This window comes from Ursus maritimus, unplaced genomic scaffold (genome assembly GCF_017311325.1).
Source record: "Ursus maritimus isolate PB19 unplaced genomic scaffold, ASM1731132v1 scaffold_14, whole genome shotgun sequence".
Taxonomy (NCBI): Eukaryota; Metazoa; Chordata; class Mammalia; order Carnivora; family Ursidae; genus Ursus; species Ursus maritimus.
The window spans coordinates 68,890,894-68,903,867 of record NW_024423786.1 but is presented as its reverse complement, the minus strand read 5'-3'; the positions used below and the strand labels follow the sequence as shown (position 1 = coordinate 68,903,867).

The 12,974-nt window shown below is 63.5% G+C and overlaps 1 protein-coding gene across 1 annotated transcript in view; it reads right to left on the bottom strand.

The window, feature by feature from the left end:
- Nucleotides 1-11,782, bottom strand: part of LOC121102467 (protein flightless-1 homolog) — a 14,003-nt gene extending 2,221 nt beyond the window's left edge. The window contains exons 1-26 of the mRNA XM_040628342.1: nucleotides 11,665-11,782; nucleotides 9,862-9,972; nucleotides 9,475-9,546; nucleotides 8,213-8,293; nucleotides 7,806-7,891; nucleotides 7,530-7,691; nucleotides 7,201-7,304; nucleotides 6,653-6,828; nucleotides 6,394-6,551; nucleotides 5,667-5,751; nucleotides 5,130-5,277; nucleotides 4,806-4,939; nucleotides 4,393-4,605; nucleotides 3,957-4,136; nucleotides 3,182-3,264; nucleotides 2,983-3,057; nucleotides 2,659-2,742; nucleotides 2,392-2,563; nucleotides 1,802-1,906; nucleotides 1,514-1,705; nucleotides 1,170-1,358; nucleotides 920-1,059; nucleotides 586-829; nucleotides 271-425; nucleotides 123-183; nucleotides 3-43 (exon numbers count right to left, since the gene is read on the bottom strand). Coding sequence (XP_040484276.1) covers nucleotides 3-43; nucleotides 123-183; nucleotides 271-425; nucleotides 586-829; nucleotides 920-1,059; nucleotides 1,170-1,358; nucleotides 1,514-1,705; nucleotides 1,802-1,906; nucleotides 2,392-2,563; nucleotides 2,659-2,742; nucleotides 2,983-3,057; nucleotides 3,182-3,264; nucleotides 3,957-4,136; nucleotides 4,393-4,605; nucleotides 4,806-4,939; nucleotides 5,130-5,277; nucleotides 5,667-5,751; nucleotides 6,394-6,551; nucleotides 6,653-6,828; nucleotides 7,201-7,304; nucleotides 7,530-7,691; nucleotides 7,806-7,891; nucleotides 8,213-8,293; nucleotides 9,475-9,546; nucleotides 9,862-9,972; nucleotides 11,665-11,727 — 3,314 coding nt within the window. The 5' untranslated portion in view covers nucleotides 11,728-11,782. The remainder of the gene's footprint in view (nucleotides 1-2; nucleotides 44-122; nucleotides 184-270; nucleotides 426-585; nucleotides 830-919; nucleotides 1,060-1,169; nucleotides 1,359-1,513; nucleotides 1,706-1,801; nucleotides 1,907-2,391; nucleotides 2,564-2,658; nucleotides 2,743-2,982; nucleotides 3,058-3,181; nucleotides 3,265-3,956; nucleotides 4,137-4,392; nucleotides 4,606-4,805; nucleotides 4,940-5,129; nucleotides 5,278-5,666; nucleotides 5,752-6,393; nucleotides 6,552-6,652; nucleotides 6,829-7,200; nucleotides 7,305-7,529; nucleotides 7,692-7,805; nucleotides 7,892-8,212; nucleotides 8,294-9,474; nucleotides 9,547-9,861; nucleotides 9,973-11,664) is intronic.
- Nucleotides 11,783-12,974: the final 1,192 nt, after the last annotated feature.

Here is a 12,974-nt window from a genome sequence, read left to right as displayed (position 1 = left end):
ACGCGTACACGATGCCCTGGTTGTCCTCGCTCTCAAAGGGAACCTGAGGAGTGTGCAGGGGGTTCCCGTCTGGGCCAGCCCACAGCCCATCACCCTGCACCACAGTCCCGCCACCCCCCCACCTTGAGGATGAAGCAGAACTCGGAGTTGAGGAGGCTGGAGTCAGTGTTGATCTGGATGCACCTGGGGGGTGGGAGGTGTCAGCAAGGGGTCCCTGCTGGCCACTGCCCCCGCCTGCCCACCGCACGCTCCCTCCCCCCAGCCAGGCACCGGGTGCAGAGGGCGCTGCCATTGGTGCGAATCTGGTAGAGGCTGGGTTGCTGGGCACCCTGAGCCGCCTTCCTCTTGCCCCGATGGATGATAAACTTTCTCTTGAAATGGGACAGGAACTTGGGGTTCTCCTGCTGCTGTGTCATGCGCACCACCTGGGGGTACGGAAGCGTTAGGGGCAGCTCCCTGGACAACCCCCCCCCCGGCCACGCCCCCCGTCGTCTGTCCCTCTCGAGGCGACAGGGGAGTGGCCTGGCGCAGGGGGCGTGGCCTGGAGAGGGGGTGGGGGTGGGGGCGGGGGCACGGCAGGCACACCTCCAGCTTGCCAGGGAAGAGGCTTTCGAACTTCTTCTGCAGGCTGAAGGTGAAGGTGAGCCAGCCCATGTTGGAGGCTTCCCGGCCCTGCCAGAAGTACACGATGCACTGGAAGTCCTCCTCGGGCTGCTTCTCCTCTGCCTCAGCCGCGGCCTCCTCGCCTTCCTTGCCCTCCGCTCCCGCTTTCTCCTCTTCCTTCTCTTCCTTCTTCTCCTCCTCCTCGTACTCCACGGGCACCCAGTACCTGTGGGGGGTTCAGAGGGCGGTGAGCGGGGGCTCGAGCCCCCCAGCCTCAGGGGAGGGGCCGGGCGACCGAGGCGCGCCGCGGCGGCACCTGCAGAGGAAGACGTAGCAGTCCTGCGTGTAGAAGTGGCCGAACTCCTCCTCCGGCAGCCTCGCGAACTTCTTGCCCTCCAGCACAAAGCCCTCCATGCCGTCCAGGTCCTCGTTCCACTCCTCCATCAGCTGCTCGGCCTGCAGGCGACGGCCGCTAGTCACAGGGCAGGGACCCGCACGGAGGCCCCTCCCACTTCGGCAGGGTCCCGGCCGAGTCCGCCCCGCCCCGCCCCGGGCCCGGCCCCCACCTCCGCCAGAGCCATGGGCGGCTGCCGCGGCAGGAACAGCGCGGTGAGGTCAGCCTTCATCTGATCTTTCTTCTCCGCGTCGCGTTTCACCTTCCCGGCGAGCCCCGGGCCCTGCAGCACAGCCTCCGCGTTGCGCGTGTAGTCCACTGTCAACACGTCGTCCCAGTTCTTGAACTTGGCCTTGAACACCTGCCGAGAGGGAGAAAACACGAGCTGGAGTGACGGTCTGGTCGGCCGAGGCTTGGGGGCGGGGCCTAAAACGAGGGAGGGGCCTCGACGCGGGGGCGGGGCCTGACAGGGTGGAGGGGAGGGGCCGGGGCGGGGCCTGTGCCCGCACTCCGCACCTGCGCCTCGGTGCCCTCCAGGCTGCGGCTGACCGCGGCGTGGCGCGGCCTGTGCAACATCCCGCACAGCTCCTGGCCCAGCTTGAGGGCGGCGGCGCGCACCAGGCGCGGGGACTTGCGGCCCAGCCAGATGAACACGTCTGACCAACAGTCCAGGATGTATACGCAGCGCGTGTCCAGGAGGCTCTGCAGCTGCAGGGCAAAGGCCGGAGGTCAACACCGATGCCAATGCCGGGCCGCCAGCGAGGGCTCCCAGCCCCCGCGCCCTCCTCCCTCCGTGGGCCTCACCAGCCGCATCCTGGGCAGCAGCTCCACCTTGGGACGGGTCTTATGTTCCACGGAGAGCTTGTAGTTGATCTGCGGCAGCTCCAGATAGCCCAGGCCCAGGCCCACCTGGCGGCAGGAAGGGTGGGCGTGGCACGGGCGGGGTCTGGGGCACTGGAGCCCCCCTCCCAGCAGCCCCCTGCTTTGCTGCGGGCGCTCAGGACCACTGCCTGCTCCTCTTTGGACCTCCCTCTGCCGATGTTTGCCTGCCCTCTCCAAGTCCTTACTGTCATTCCTAATTCTTTAACTGCCCTCTTCTTTAACTGTCCACCCCTAGGGGCTTCCCGTCACCTACAGAATTAAGGCCAGGGTCTCAGGCCTGGCACCCAGGCACGTTGCAGCCTCCCTCTCCAGCCCCACCTTCCTGGAAATACACACTCTGACACCCCTTCTCACGCCTCACTCAGAGCCAGCCTCTGGACCTCTGCGCTGGCTATTTCCTGTCCAGAAGGTGGCACCGTCTCCCCACCAAAGTCCACATGAAGACCACGGGCACCACAGTGGTGCCCTGCTGACCAAGTCAGGGCAGCGCTGCCCCGCACACCACAGCTCACCTTATACAGCTTGGGCTGAGGTGGCCAGAAGTCATCGGGCACGTGCTTCTTGATCTCAGAGGGCTCCCCGCCTAGCGCCTCCCAGAACTCTGGGGGCTCCTGACCTTGCATCAGCAGTGTGATCTCTGCCTTCCCTTTCCGCTCATTCTTGTTAATTTTCTCCGCAAAGAGCCTTGGGGGGGGGGTGTATGCAAAGCCCTTCGTGAGTCCCATGCCCCTTAGATGACAATCTGTCTTTGCAGAAAATACCCCACCACGTCCTCATACCTGGCCTTGGTAGTGCTACTCAGTGTGGCCTGGGTCCCTCGCCACACATAAATGTCCAGCCCTTGATCCAGCAGGAAAACAAACCTGAATAGGAGGGGCCGGAAGGGCAGTGATGGACACGGGTAGCGATTGCCCTCATGCCCTTGACCCTGCCCCAAACCCCGTGATAGGGTTTAGCCCCCTTGCTGGTCCTGCTGAGTTCAATGAGACAGGGGTTAAAAGGGTTGCTGGGAGGCGTTTTTTTCTAGAACCCAAAACTGCTCCCAACTCGTGGGGAGGAGATGTGAGTTCAAGCACTCCCCTCCTGGAGGCAGGGGGGCCTACCTTGGGTCCAGAGAGGCCCCCTTGAGCGGCACAGGCTCCAGCTTGATGTTCTTTTTCCCATACACGCGGTACATCCTGGGGGCCAGAGCAAGACTGACTGGGGGGGGGCGCAAAGGGGCCCATTCGGCCCTAACACCCTGTCCCCCAATCCTTCCCAGCTGAGCTCAGGTCAGCGCCAGCCACCCCCACACACCCTCACCTGGTCACATAGTGCGTGTCCTCCACAGTGTAGAAGCCACTGGCTGTTCCACCCTCGATGTACGAGATGTCATTGTCAAACACCTGTGTGGGTGAGGGCGTGGGCCTTCATCCCTGAGCCATCCCCGTCCCCACCAGACCCCACCTGCCAGGACAGGGCCGTGTACAGTCGCATCAGGTGCCACCCACCCGTGATGAAGGTACGAAAAAAGGAAAGAATAAGACCTGTGTCTAAACAGACACGTATTAGAGCGTTAGGACAGAAGAGTGTATGCGTTTGCTCCTGTTCAGGCTCAGGTATACACAGCATGCTGAGAACGCGGTATCCGGGCACGGGGCCAAGCAGCTTTATGTAAGAGGGCAAGGGGTGAATCAGGGGAAAATCTTGTGGGGATGGGTGTCTACACATAACCAGCTGGCCGAGAGGACAGCACAGCTTGCTCCCAGCGCGCTGTCGGGCTCAGGGTCCGGCCCTAGGCCCCGCCTCCTTGGTCCCTGCCGGCAGCACCACCCCCTAGGTGCTATTGGTCCCAGCTCCCCAGCTGTCTCTTCGCTCCCCTGGCCCAGGCTCCCCACCTTTGGCCTTATGTAGCTCTCCTGACCCTACTGTCTATCTGAGGTCTCAACCCCCCCACCTTTGGTCTCAGCAATGCGAGCCAGAGGCTTTCGCCCCGCCCGCCAACCACGCCCAGTCCCTGATCACGCCCACCAGGTCCCACCCAGCCCCACCCACCGCCCCGCCCCGCCCCAGGCCCTCCCCTCCAGCGGGCTGGCACCTGCAGGAACTCCTCGCTCTCGTCGCCCATCTCCTCCCGCACGGTGCGGCACTCGGCACCCAGGTAGTTACGCAGGTTCACGGCGTGGATGGCAGAGCAAGCCTTCTTGTCCAGCGTGGCCTCCCCGCCGATCCAGTAGTAGATCTCCCAGTTCAGAGAGCCACTGTCATCCAGAAAGGTCTGGGGGCGGGGGACAGGTCGTGTCAGGCCTTGCCGGGGCATTCCGGCTTCCCAGCTCACTCTGCAGAGGCCAGTCGAGCCGCCCCAGGGTGGGACGCCCTGATGCACTTCAGCCTGGACCACCGCCATCTGGCCCCCTTTGCGAAGTCCTCCCCCTCTCACCTTCCCTCAACAAACAAAACTGCGGGGTGGGGATTCTGAGCCACCTAAGGTTCCTGGGGGTCCCGTGGCCCCCAGCAACATGCCCGACCCTCACCTTGAGCACGATGTAGCAGTCAGCCTCGTAGAACTTGCCATGGAAGGCTTCCTCCACCAGCACGGGCACGAAGTTCTCGATCTGCCAGATGGTCAGACCAGGTAGCTGGCCCACGTCCTCCGTGAAGAACTCAGAGTAGTCAAGGCGTGGCTTCTCCAGGCCCTGGTCCCAGCGCCGTGCCTTGCCCCCAGGGGCTCGGGTGTCAGTACTCTCCTGGGGTCACAGTCAAAGGCGTGGCTTGCCTCTACGCAGCCACTCAGTCTGACCTCTTTATTTGCTACCCACCTCAGGGCCTTTGCACGGGCTGTTCTCGCTACCCAGCACCCACTCTCCCTCTTGGCCTGGGTCACACAGTCTGTCTTAAGCAGAGCCCAGGGACACTCGCTCCTGCCCCAGCCCCTGGCCTGGCTTACCTCCTGCTTTTTGTTCTTCTCCTGGGCCACATCCGACATGCCCTTCAGCACCTGCTTAGCCTGGTCATCCTGGGCCGAGTCCTTGCGCCTCCGGAGCCGCATCTTGCGAGCCAGGGGGTCCTTGGGCCCGCTTCCTGCTTGGGGGGGGGAGGAGTACACAGCTGGACCCTGGCTGGGCTTGCCCCCTCAGGCATCCAGTCAACCAGGGGCCAACCTAATGCACCAGGATCCAGAAGCCGTGTGTGCCCCCCCAATGTATAGATGGGTAAGTTGAGGCCCAGAGAAGCACCCCCTCAGCGTCCCGGCCAGACTTGCTCTGCTTACCAGCTGCTGCCGCAGCCACTGTGGCGGGCGAGGCACCTGCCAGCCGCAGCTGGTTCTGCAGCGAGAAGTCGATGTTGTACCACTCGGCCGCGCGGTCCGCGGGCTTGGGAGGCATGACCAGGCTGGGGTTCTCCCGCACGTCCAGGACCTGCCTCGGGGGAGGAGCAGAGGTGGCGCTGAGCCTGAATCTACCTCCCAGTCACACTGTCCCGGCTTTCTTGCTCCTGGCCACCAGGGGCCTGGGCTCGCACCCCAGCTCTGCAGCTGCCCCTCGGGGCTCCGCTCTTCCCATCTGTGAAATGGGACCCTGCGGGCTGGTCGTGGGGCTTAGAGGATGCTGTCAAGCATGGTATGGACACAGGGGTATGGTTCGCCCTCTCCCTTCCGTGGCACTGGCACCCCTCCAGGGCCCTCTGCCGGGTCCCCCCGACTCCAGTGACCCTGCCTCGTCCGGTCTTTCCTGAGGGGCTGTCGTCACCTCCGGCCTCCCCACCGGGCCCCTCCTCCCCCTCCGTGCCGGCCCTGGCCTGCCCGGACCTCGATCTCCGTCAGGAAGTGGATGGCCTCCGGGAGGGTCACCAGGCGGTTCTTGTTCAGGACGAGTTTCCTCAGCTTCGTGCACCTGTGAGGACAGAGCCGCGGCCTCAGGGACGTGACAGACGAGTGTGGGGGAGGCAGGGAAGCCTCGGGTCTTGGAGACGGGCAGCCGGGTAGCCCAGCTAGTTAAGACAGCAGCGGGTTTAAAGAGGCCAGGAACGGCAGGAGAGGCAGAAGCAGCTGGAACACGAGTCTCCTCACAGCTAAGTGACTGGGAGGGACGTACAGTGACCTCTACGGAACAGCATTTCTCAGAGAGGCCTTCTGCAGAAATAAAGGCCCCTGGATATGAACCCCAGGACACTAAAACACGTATTCTGTCCTCACACTGGCTTGGAAGCCACCGAGGGGCCCTCTCTTCTCTCCAAGTCCTCAGAAGGCCACGCAGGTAGACACTGTGGCCTCCAGAGGGATGCAGATGGTGCCGTGTCCCAAACCCACATGGCAGGGGAACCCCTCCGGCCTCATCCCTGTGCGTGTCCTCCGTCACTGTGCCGAGGGGCACCCATACTGGGAAGCGCTGGCACAGGACTGTGTGGGCTTTCTCCGCAAAGCCGAATCAACCCGTCCATCCTGCACGCTGTGCAGAGGGCACAGGGTGGGCTCTGGCTACGATGCGGGGGTCTTCTGTGCCATAAGGCCTCCCGCCCCCATCGCGCCCCAGCACCTGCACAGGCTCTCAGGGATCAGCTCCAGGTTGTTGCTGGCGGCCATGAACTCCTCCAGGCTGGTCAGCTTGCCGATGCCCGAGGGCAGCCCGTCGAAATCCAGCTTGTTGGAGTTCACGTACAACTTCTTCAGCTTGGCGAGCTTGCAAATGGCGGACTGGAGGGGAGACACGGGCATGGCGGGCGGGGGCGGGAGTCAGGGGCAGGAGCCAGGGCAGCTCAGCAGCCTTCCCTCTCCCAGCCCGGGCCTGCACGTACGGGCAGCGAGGTGAGCTGGTTGCGGGACAGGTTCAAGGTCTCCACGTGCACCCACTGGTCGATGCACAGGGACAGCTCCGTGATCTGGTTGCTGCTGAGGTTGAGGCGGCGCAGGCTGGGGAGGGTGTACAGGCACTCAGGCACCCGCGTCAGGTCGTTGCAGGACAGGTCCACATCTGGGGTGCAGGGGGTGGTGCATCAGTGGGGGCCCCCACAGCCAGCTCCAGGGGCAGGAGCCCTCATGAGAGCCCCAGCTCCACCGCCTCCAGGCTTTGTGGTCTTAAGCAAGTGACTTAATCTCTCTGAACCTCGGTTTCTCCATTTGGAAATCCCTCCTCACACCAGTGGGTCTAGGCATCAAGCCAGTGCTCATACCTTGGAGTTACCACTAGTCATCACAGTAATGAAAGAAAGAAAGAACTGTGATGTAACTAGATCCTTTTCCCTCTAGGAGGTGGCCAGGAGAGCAGAGTCAGTCCCGTCCTCCATAAGGAAGCCAGGAACCCGAAGGGGCCAGAGCCCATGGAGAGCACCCAGGGGCTGCCCACCTGCGAGGTTGCTCAGGCCCTCCAGGCTGGTGGGGAGGTTGCTCTGCGTGCGCTGCGTGTTCCTCAGGTGCAGGGTCTGCAGGGCCGTCAGAGCAGGGAGCTGCCTGCAGGGACAGCCGAGAGCATGGGGCTGAGAGGGGCTGAGAAGCCCAGGTCAGGGGCGGCTGGGGTGTGGGGGACACAGAACACCGGACTGAGGAAGGGCCCGATGCTTTGGAAGGGTGGGGCCTGAGGGGCCCAGCCCTCTCGGGAGGGGTGGGGGTGTGGTGGGCCCGGGGCCAGGTGGCCCGGGTGGGCTCTGGAGGGGTGTGGTGTACGGAGGCACCCACCGGAGCTGTGCGTGCAGCAGCGGGTTCCCATTGAGCACGAGTGTCTGCAGGTGTACCAGGCGGCGCATCTGTGGGGGCAAGCTCTCCAGACGGTTCTCACTGAGGTCCAGGTACAGGAGGTCGGTGAGGTTGATGAATAGCTGGTTGGGGATGGTGTCGATGCTGCGGGAGGGTGGGGTGAGGCGGGCAGGGGGCCGTCAGCGCCAGGCGCACAGCTCCCGGGCCCAGCGCACCCACCGTGCTGCAATCCCACCCCCTGCCCCGCCCGACAGGAACCTGTTGTGGCTGAGGTTCAGCACCAGCATGTTCTTGGCGTTCTCCAGCTCCCGTGGACATTCCGTCAGCTGGTTGTAGCTCAAGTCCTGGGCAGAAGCGGGGCGGTCAGGGCAGGGGTCTCAGGGGCAGTACCACCCTGCTGGGCCTCTGCCGGCCTTGGGGATGGGGGTAGCACTGAGGAAGGAGTGCATGAGGGGGTTTCAGAACCAAAGGGAGATAGCTGGGACCCTAACAGAAAGGGTGCCTAGGTTAGGGCTCTGACGCCGTGAGTGAGCTCAGGCAAGGCACTCTGTGCCTCAGTTTCTCCATCTGTAAAAGGGTTTACCAGTGGCTGCAGGGACCACTCTAACAGATGAGGACTGACTGGGGGGTCAGCACAGAGACCAGGTAGGTAGGGAATCACTGACCAGAACTGAGAGGTCGTCCAGCTTGAAGATGTCATCAGGGACTCCGGAATTCTTCAGTTTGTTGGCTCGAGCCACGATGGCCTGGAGAGAAACCACGAGAGTCCATGATTTCCAGCTTACACCCCCAGGACGCAGCAGAGAGATCAGGGAAGGACAGAGCCTCGGGAAGCCCACCAGAGGCCCAAGTGCTGTCCCAGCCTGGCCTTTGCCCACAGTCCCTCCACCTGGCGAGCTCTTCCTGGCCTCCTGATGAGCTCCTATTCACACCTCAAAGCCCAGCTCACATGTGCCCCAGAGCCCAGCACGGGGTCCTCAGGGTACCTGAGGAAGAGCTTCCCAATTCCAAGATAAGGGGGTAGTTCTGAGACAGAGTTTCTAGGACAGAGGGAGAGGGCTGGACCAGAGCAAACTCAGAGTGCAGACTGGACAGCAAGTCTGTTTTCTATCCTCCCAGGGCTGAAACTGCAGAAGGTCTGAGCGGGAGAGAGGACAGGCCACAGGATGGCGCCACGACTGCAAGCAGCAATGGGGCTGCTGCCACCTTTCCTTCAGCCCTGGCATCTGTGCAGGGCCACACCGTGGCTTCGTAGCTGTCACCTGGTGAACCCTCCTGGGAACGTGGAAGTAACTTGTCCAGGGTCATGCAGCCAGAGAGCGGCAGGGCCCAGATCTGAACTCAGGTCGTCCAGGTCCAGAGGCTCTGCTCTTAACGTCTGGCCTGAGGGAACAACCCTCCCTGAGGCCCGAAGGGTCTAGATGGGGGCCTGAAGTTCTGGGATGTCAGAGGTTCCGTGGAGAGCACAGGGGCGACAGGACCACCCTGATCACCCTTCTTCTGGGCCAAACCCCACTCTACCCCAGTTCTTCTACTGCCTGGCCATGTGACCTCAGCCTTGGGCAAGTGACCTTGGGCAAGCGACCTGGCTCTCTGGCCAAGTGTCTTCATCCGTGAACTTGGTGAGGGTCAGGATTATATGGAAAAACCCAAGAGGAAGAGTTGGAACAGTGCTTGGCTTGTACCAACCGTTCTTGATGGTACTTGTTGTCTAAAAATGAGTGGGAGTTTGGGTTTTTACCTTTCTCCCTCATGCATTACTGACCGCAGGGCATTATTGTATCTCTTCATCTTTAGGAACAGGCCACTGAGTCTGACCTGGGATGGGCAACGGTGCTGGTCCAGCCTGGGGTCTGGCCCTACCCTCAGGCCGCTGGCTGGTCTCCAGCCCCCACCCCTGAGCTTGATGGCCTGTGGCAGCACTCACCCTCAGTGACGGCAGGCTGGACAGCTCCCCGTGAAGCGTGGTCAGGTTGTTGTGGCTCACGGACAAGTGCTCCTGGGCCAGGACAGGGGGGCAGAGGCTCAGCAGTGTGGGTAGGGCGCCTACAGAGTCCCCATCCGCCACCAAAACCCTGCACCATCCAGGGGACCCTCAGACACACAGGCCCAGGCCACCTCTTGCAGCCTCTTTCCCTCACCCAGCCCAGTCTTATCTTGCACACCTCCTGGGACAGGGTGCTCACTCCCTCCCTGCCGGCTCTGGTCATGGCTGTCAGCGTCTTCCTCTAGGTCATCTCCCTTCTGGCCGGCTCTGCCCACCTGGCCCAGCCCCATCCACAGGGACCCTCCCTGACTGCCCAAAGCCCCTTACCAGCTTCTGCAGGGCACCCAACTCCTCCGGCAGGTAGCAGAGGCCAGTGCGGTTCAGCTTCAGCCACCGCAGACTGGTCATGGCCTTGACATTCTCAGGGAAGTAGCCGCCCTGTGGTGAGGGGGTCATGGTGAGACTGGTCTGGGCGAGGGGCGCCCCCGCTATACCACCCTCGGTGGCCCCCATGCCCATGGGAGCCTTTGGAAAGCAACAGAGTCACCTCTCAGCAGCTGTGCAACCCGGGACAGGTCACCTCGCCACTCTGTGCCTCAACTTCATCAACGGAACGGGGTGAATAAAAGCCCCCCATGACAAAAGCGTGAGGACAGACGAATCATCAGGATGGCTGTTGGCCTAAAATCTCTTGTTGGATTCTGAGCCCTGAGCAGGCCAGGACGGAACTGGCTTGTCCCCAGTGCCCCGCTGTGTGGTTAGCTCGGCTCAAATGCCTTTGCCCGCCATTCCAGGCCCTCGTTAGGCCACCAGAGATGGGGGTACCCCTGAGCCTCCACCAAGGCCCCGCCTATGCCCCCACCTGGCCATCAGCATACAAGCCGTTCTCCTCTGCAAGGTCCAACCCCCTGTGGAGGCCCGAGGTTCCCGGCACAGCCTCGGTCATGCCTCCGTGAATACCTCCGAAAGCCCACGCAGTACCCCTAGCCCTTACAACAAGCAGTCTGAGGCAGCACGGGCCTTCAGGGCCCTTGGCTGGTGTCCCTGGCCCCTGACAGCCACATTCCTGGCTGGTGACTGAGCCTCCTCCCGTCTGGAGAGGTCAATGAGACCCCTGGTGAGGATGGCAGGGATGCGGGCAGAGGAAAGTGGTGTGTGCACACGTGGGTAAGTCCAAGAAGGCCCTGCTTGCCTCCTCAGCAGTGGCCCGACCCAACCCCAGGGAAAGCCTGGGCCCCCCACCCGCGCAGACCCAGGCTGACACTACACTCACCCCGGCCTGAGTCGCTCACTTACCCACCCTGCCGCCCAGGCTGACCCTCCCTGAGCTGGGCCAGCTCTCACTTCCGCTCCTGCCCAGCCTCCTCTGGTCACCAGCACTGCCGACCTCATCCCTGATCCTCTAGAACCGTCTCACTCACCCACGGGCTGGAAGTCCGGACCGCACTTCCCTGTGGCCCCAGGCTATCAGTCCCTCAGTCTACCAGTCCCCGCCATCCCCTCCCCAGGCCTCACACCTGCTGAGAGTCTCCACACCAACTAATCCACGCCCCCAAGAGGGCTACTTAATTGCCCTTCACCGGATGAGAAAACCCAGGCTCCGAGAGGGGAAGTGACTTGCCCAAGACCACACAGGATGGGGTGGTGGTGGCAGGGACAGGGCAGTGATGAGTGTGCTCCAGACCCGCCCCCGGCAGCCCGGTAGCAAAGCCGGCCATGAGTCAGGGCCTGGCTTGGGCGTGTGACCTCAGAGGGGCGGGGACGGAGGGCCGGGGAGGCGGGAGCAGAAGCCCGCAGACCCCCAGGCCACTCTCCGGCCCGGGCGGGGCCCAGACCCCCGGGCTGGGACACGGGGTGGGGGCCCCCAGCTCAACCCACTCCCTGGCGTGACTCCGCGCCCCAGCGTCCGCCCGGCCCTGGCCGGCCCGGGTCTTCCCGTGCGGGTCCTGAGCGGGGGCACCCGGGGTCCGTTCCGGGCGGGGTCGCGAGCGCCGGGGAGAGCCCCACCCCGCGCCGTCTCCCGGGCGGCGCAGGGCCGCGAGGCGGGCGGGACAGGAAGCGGAGACCGGCGCGGGCCCGAGCGGAAGAGACGGCCTGGAGGGAGGTCGGCCCCACGCCCGGCCGGCTCACCTTGAAGTCGTTGTCGCTGAGGTCCACGCCGCGCACGAACGGCAGCACCCCGGTGGCCTCCATGGCGCCGCTCTCGCTGCCGGGCCGGGCCGGGCGCGGGGGGCGGTGGGGCGAGCCGCGGGCTGGGCCAACGCCGGCCCCGCCCCTTTAACCCGCCCCCGCCCGGGCCGGCGGGCAGGCGGAGCCCCGGCCGCGCCCCTAGCCAGCCCGCGCACCGGCGCGCCGCGGGGAAGCGCCGGGCCCGCTGGGCGCTTTGGGCCTCCCTGGGCCTCAGTTTCCCCGTCTGTTCCCTGACCGGAGGGGCCTCGAAAAGTCCGGGTTCCCCCTGTGCTCCCGAAGCCTTCGTAAGCTCCAGGCTAAGTTCCAGCGGCCTATGGCAGGGCTGTATCACAGACCCTCCAGGTCCAGGCGCTGTCCCCTGGGCTGCTGCAGCAGCTGAAATTGGCCATGACCTCTGCAGAGATTATGGACCTAGGCCGGGGGCGCACGGACCCGGGAGTCTCTATCCCCTCACTGGGCCCTGCATGGCGACCGACGGTAGCAGGATGCCTGGGTCCTTGGGTCCTAGGGCTCTGGGCAAACCCTAGGTCTGCTCCTGGCCTCAGTTTCCAAATTTGTGAAATGCTTCCTAAGGTCATCGCCAGAAACGAACAAATGCAGGTGTAGATCGCAACATACAACAGGGGCTCAATAAGTGGCATGTTATTATTATTCCCGAGTAAAACCAACACCCACCCTTGTCTCTGTTTATTTCCTTGCTCCCCCACCAGCCGGCACATATTAGGTCCCCCAATAAATAAATGCCGAGTGAACCACAGGTTACATGCACAACCATCCTTCGCAGGAGAGGAGGGAGCCTTGTAATACCCATTTCACAGGAGAGAAAACTGAGGCCAGAATGGAGAAGTGGCCCGCACACGGTCACACGGAGCAGATGGCAGGGGTAGCCTCCTGAGTCACGCTGTGTGCCCGGCGAGCCAACAAATAAAATAACGAAGCCACCACGCCACACTGAGAGGTGACCTAAAGGGTCAGGCAAGCAGGCCTTCGTGCCAGGTACCACCTGTTTGCCGGGCCCCGGAAACAGCATAAGCCCTGACAGCTTTCTCTACACCGCTGCCTCACACGCAAGCACACACGCCTTCACAACGGGCCCTAGGGACCCGCTCATTCTGAACCCGGGTCACCGCCCCCACACCGCCCTGTATCTAGTCCGGAACACAGCCCTGCGCCTTTAAATCTGGAGTGCGTCCGAGAGTCCCGCCCCCGAGGGACCGTGTTTGTCTGCGAGAGAGCGTGGCCCGCTCGTC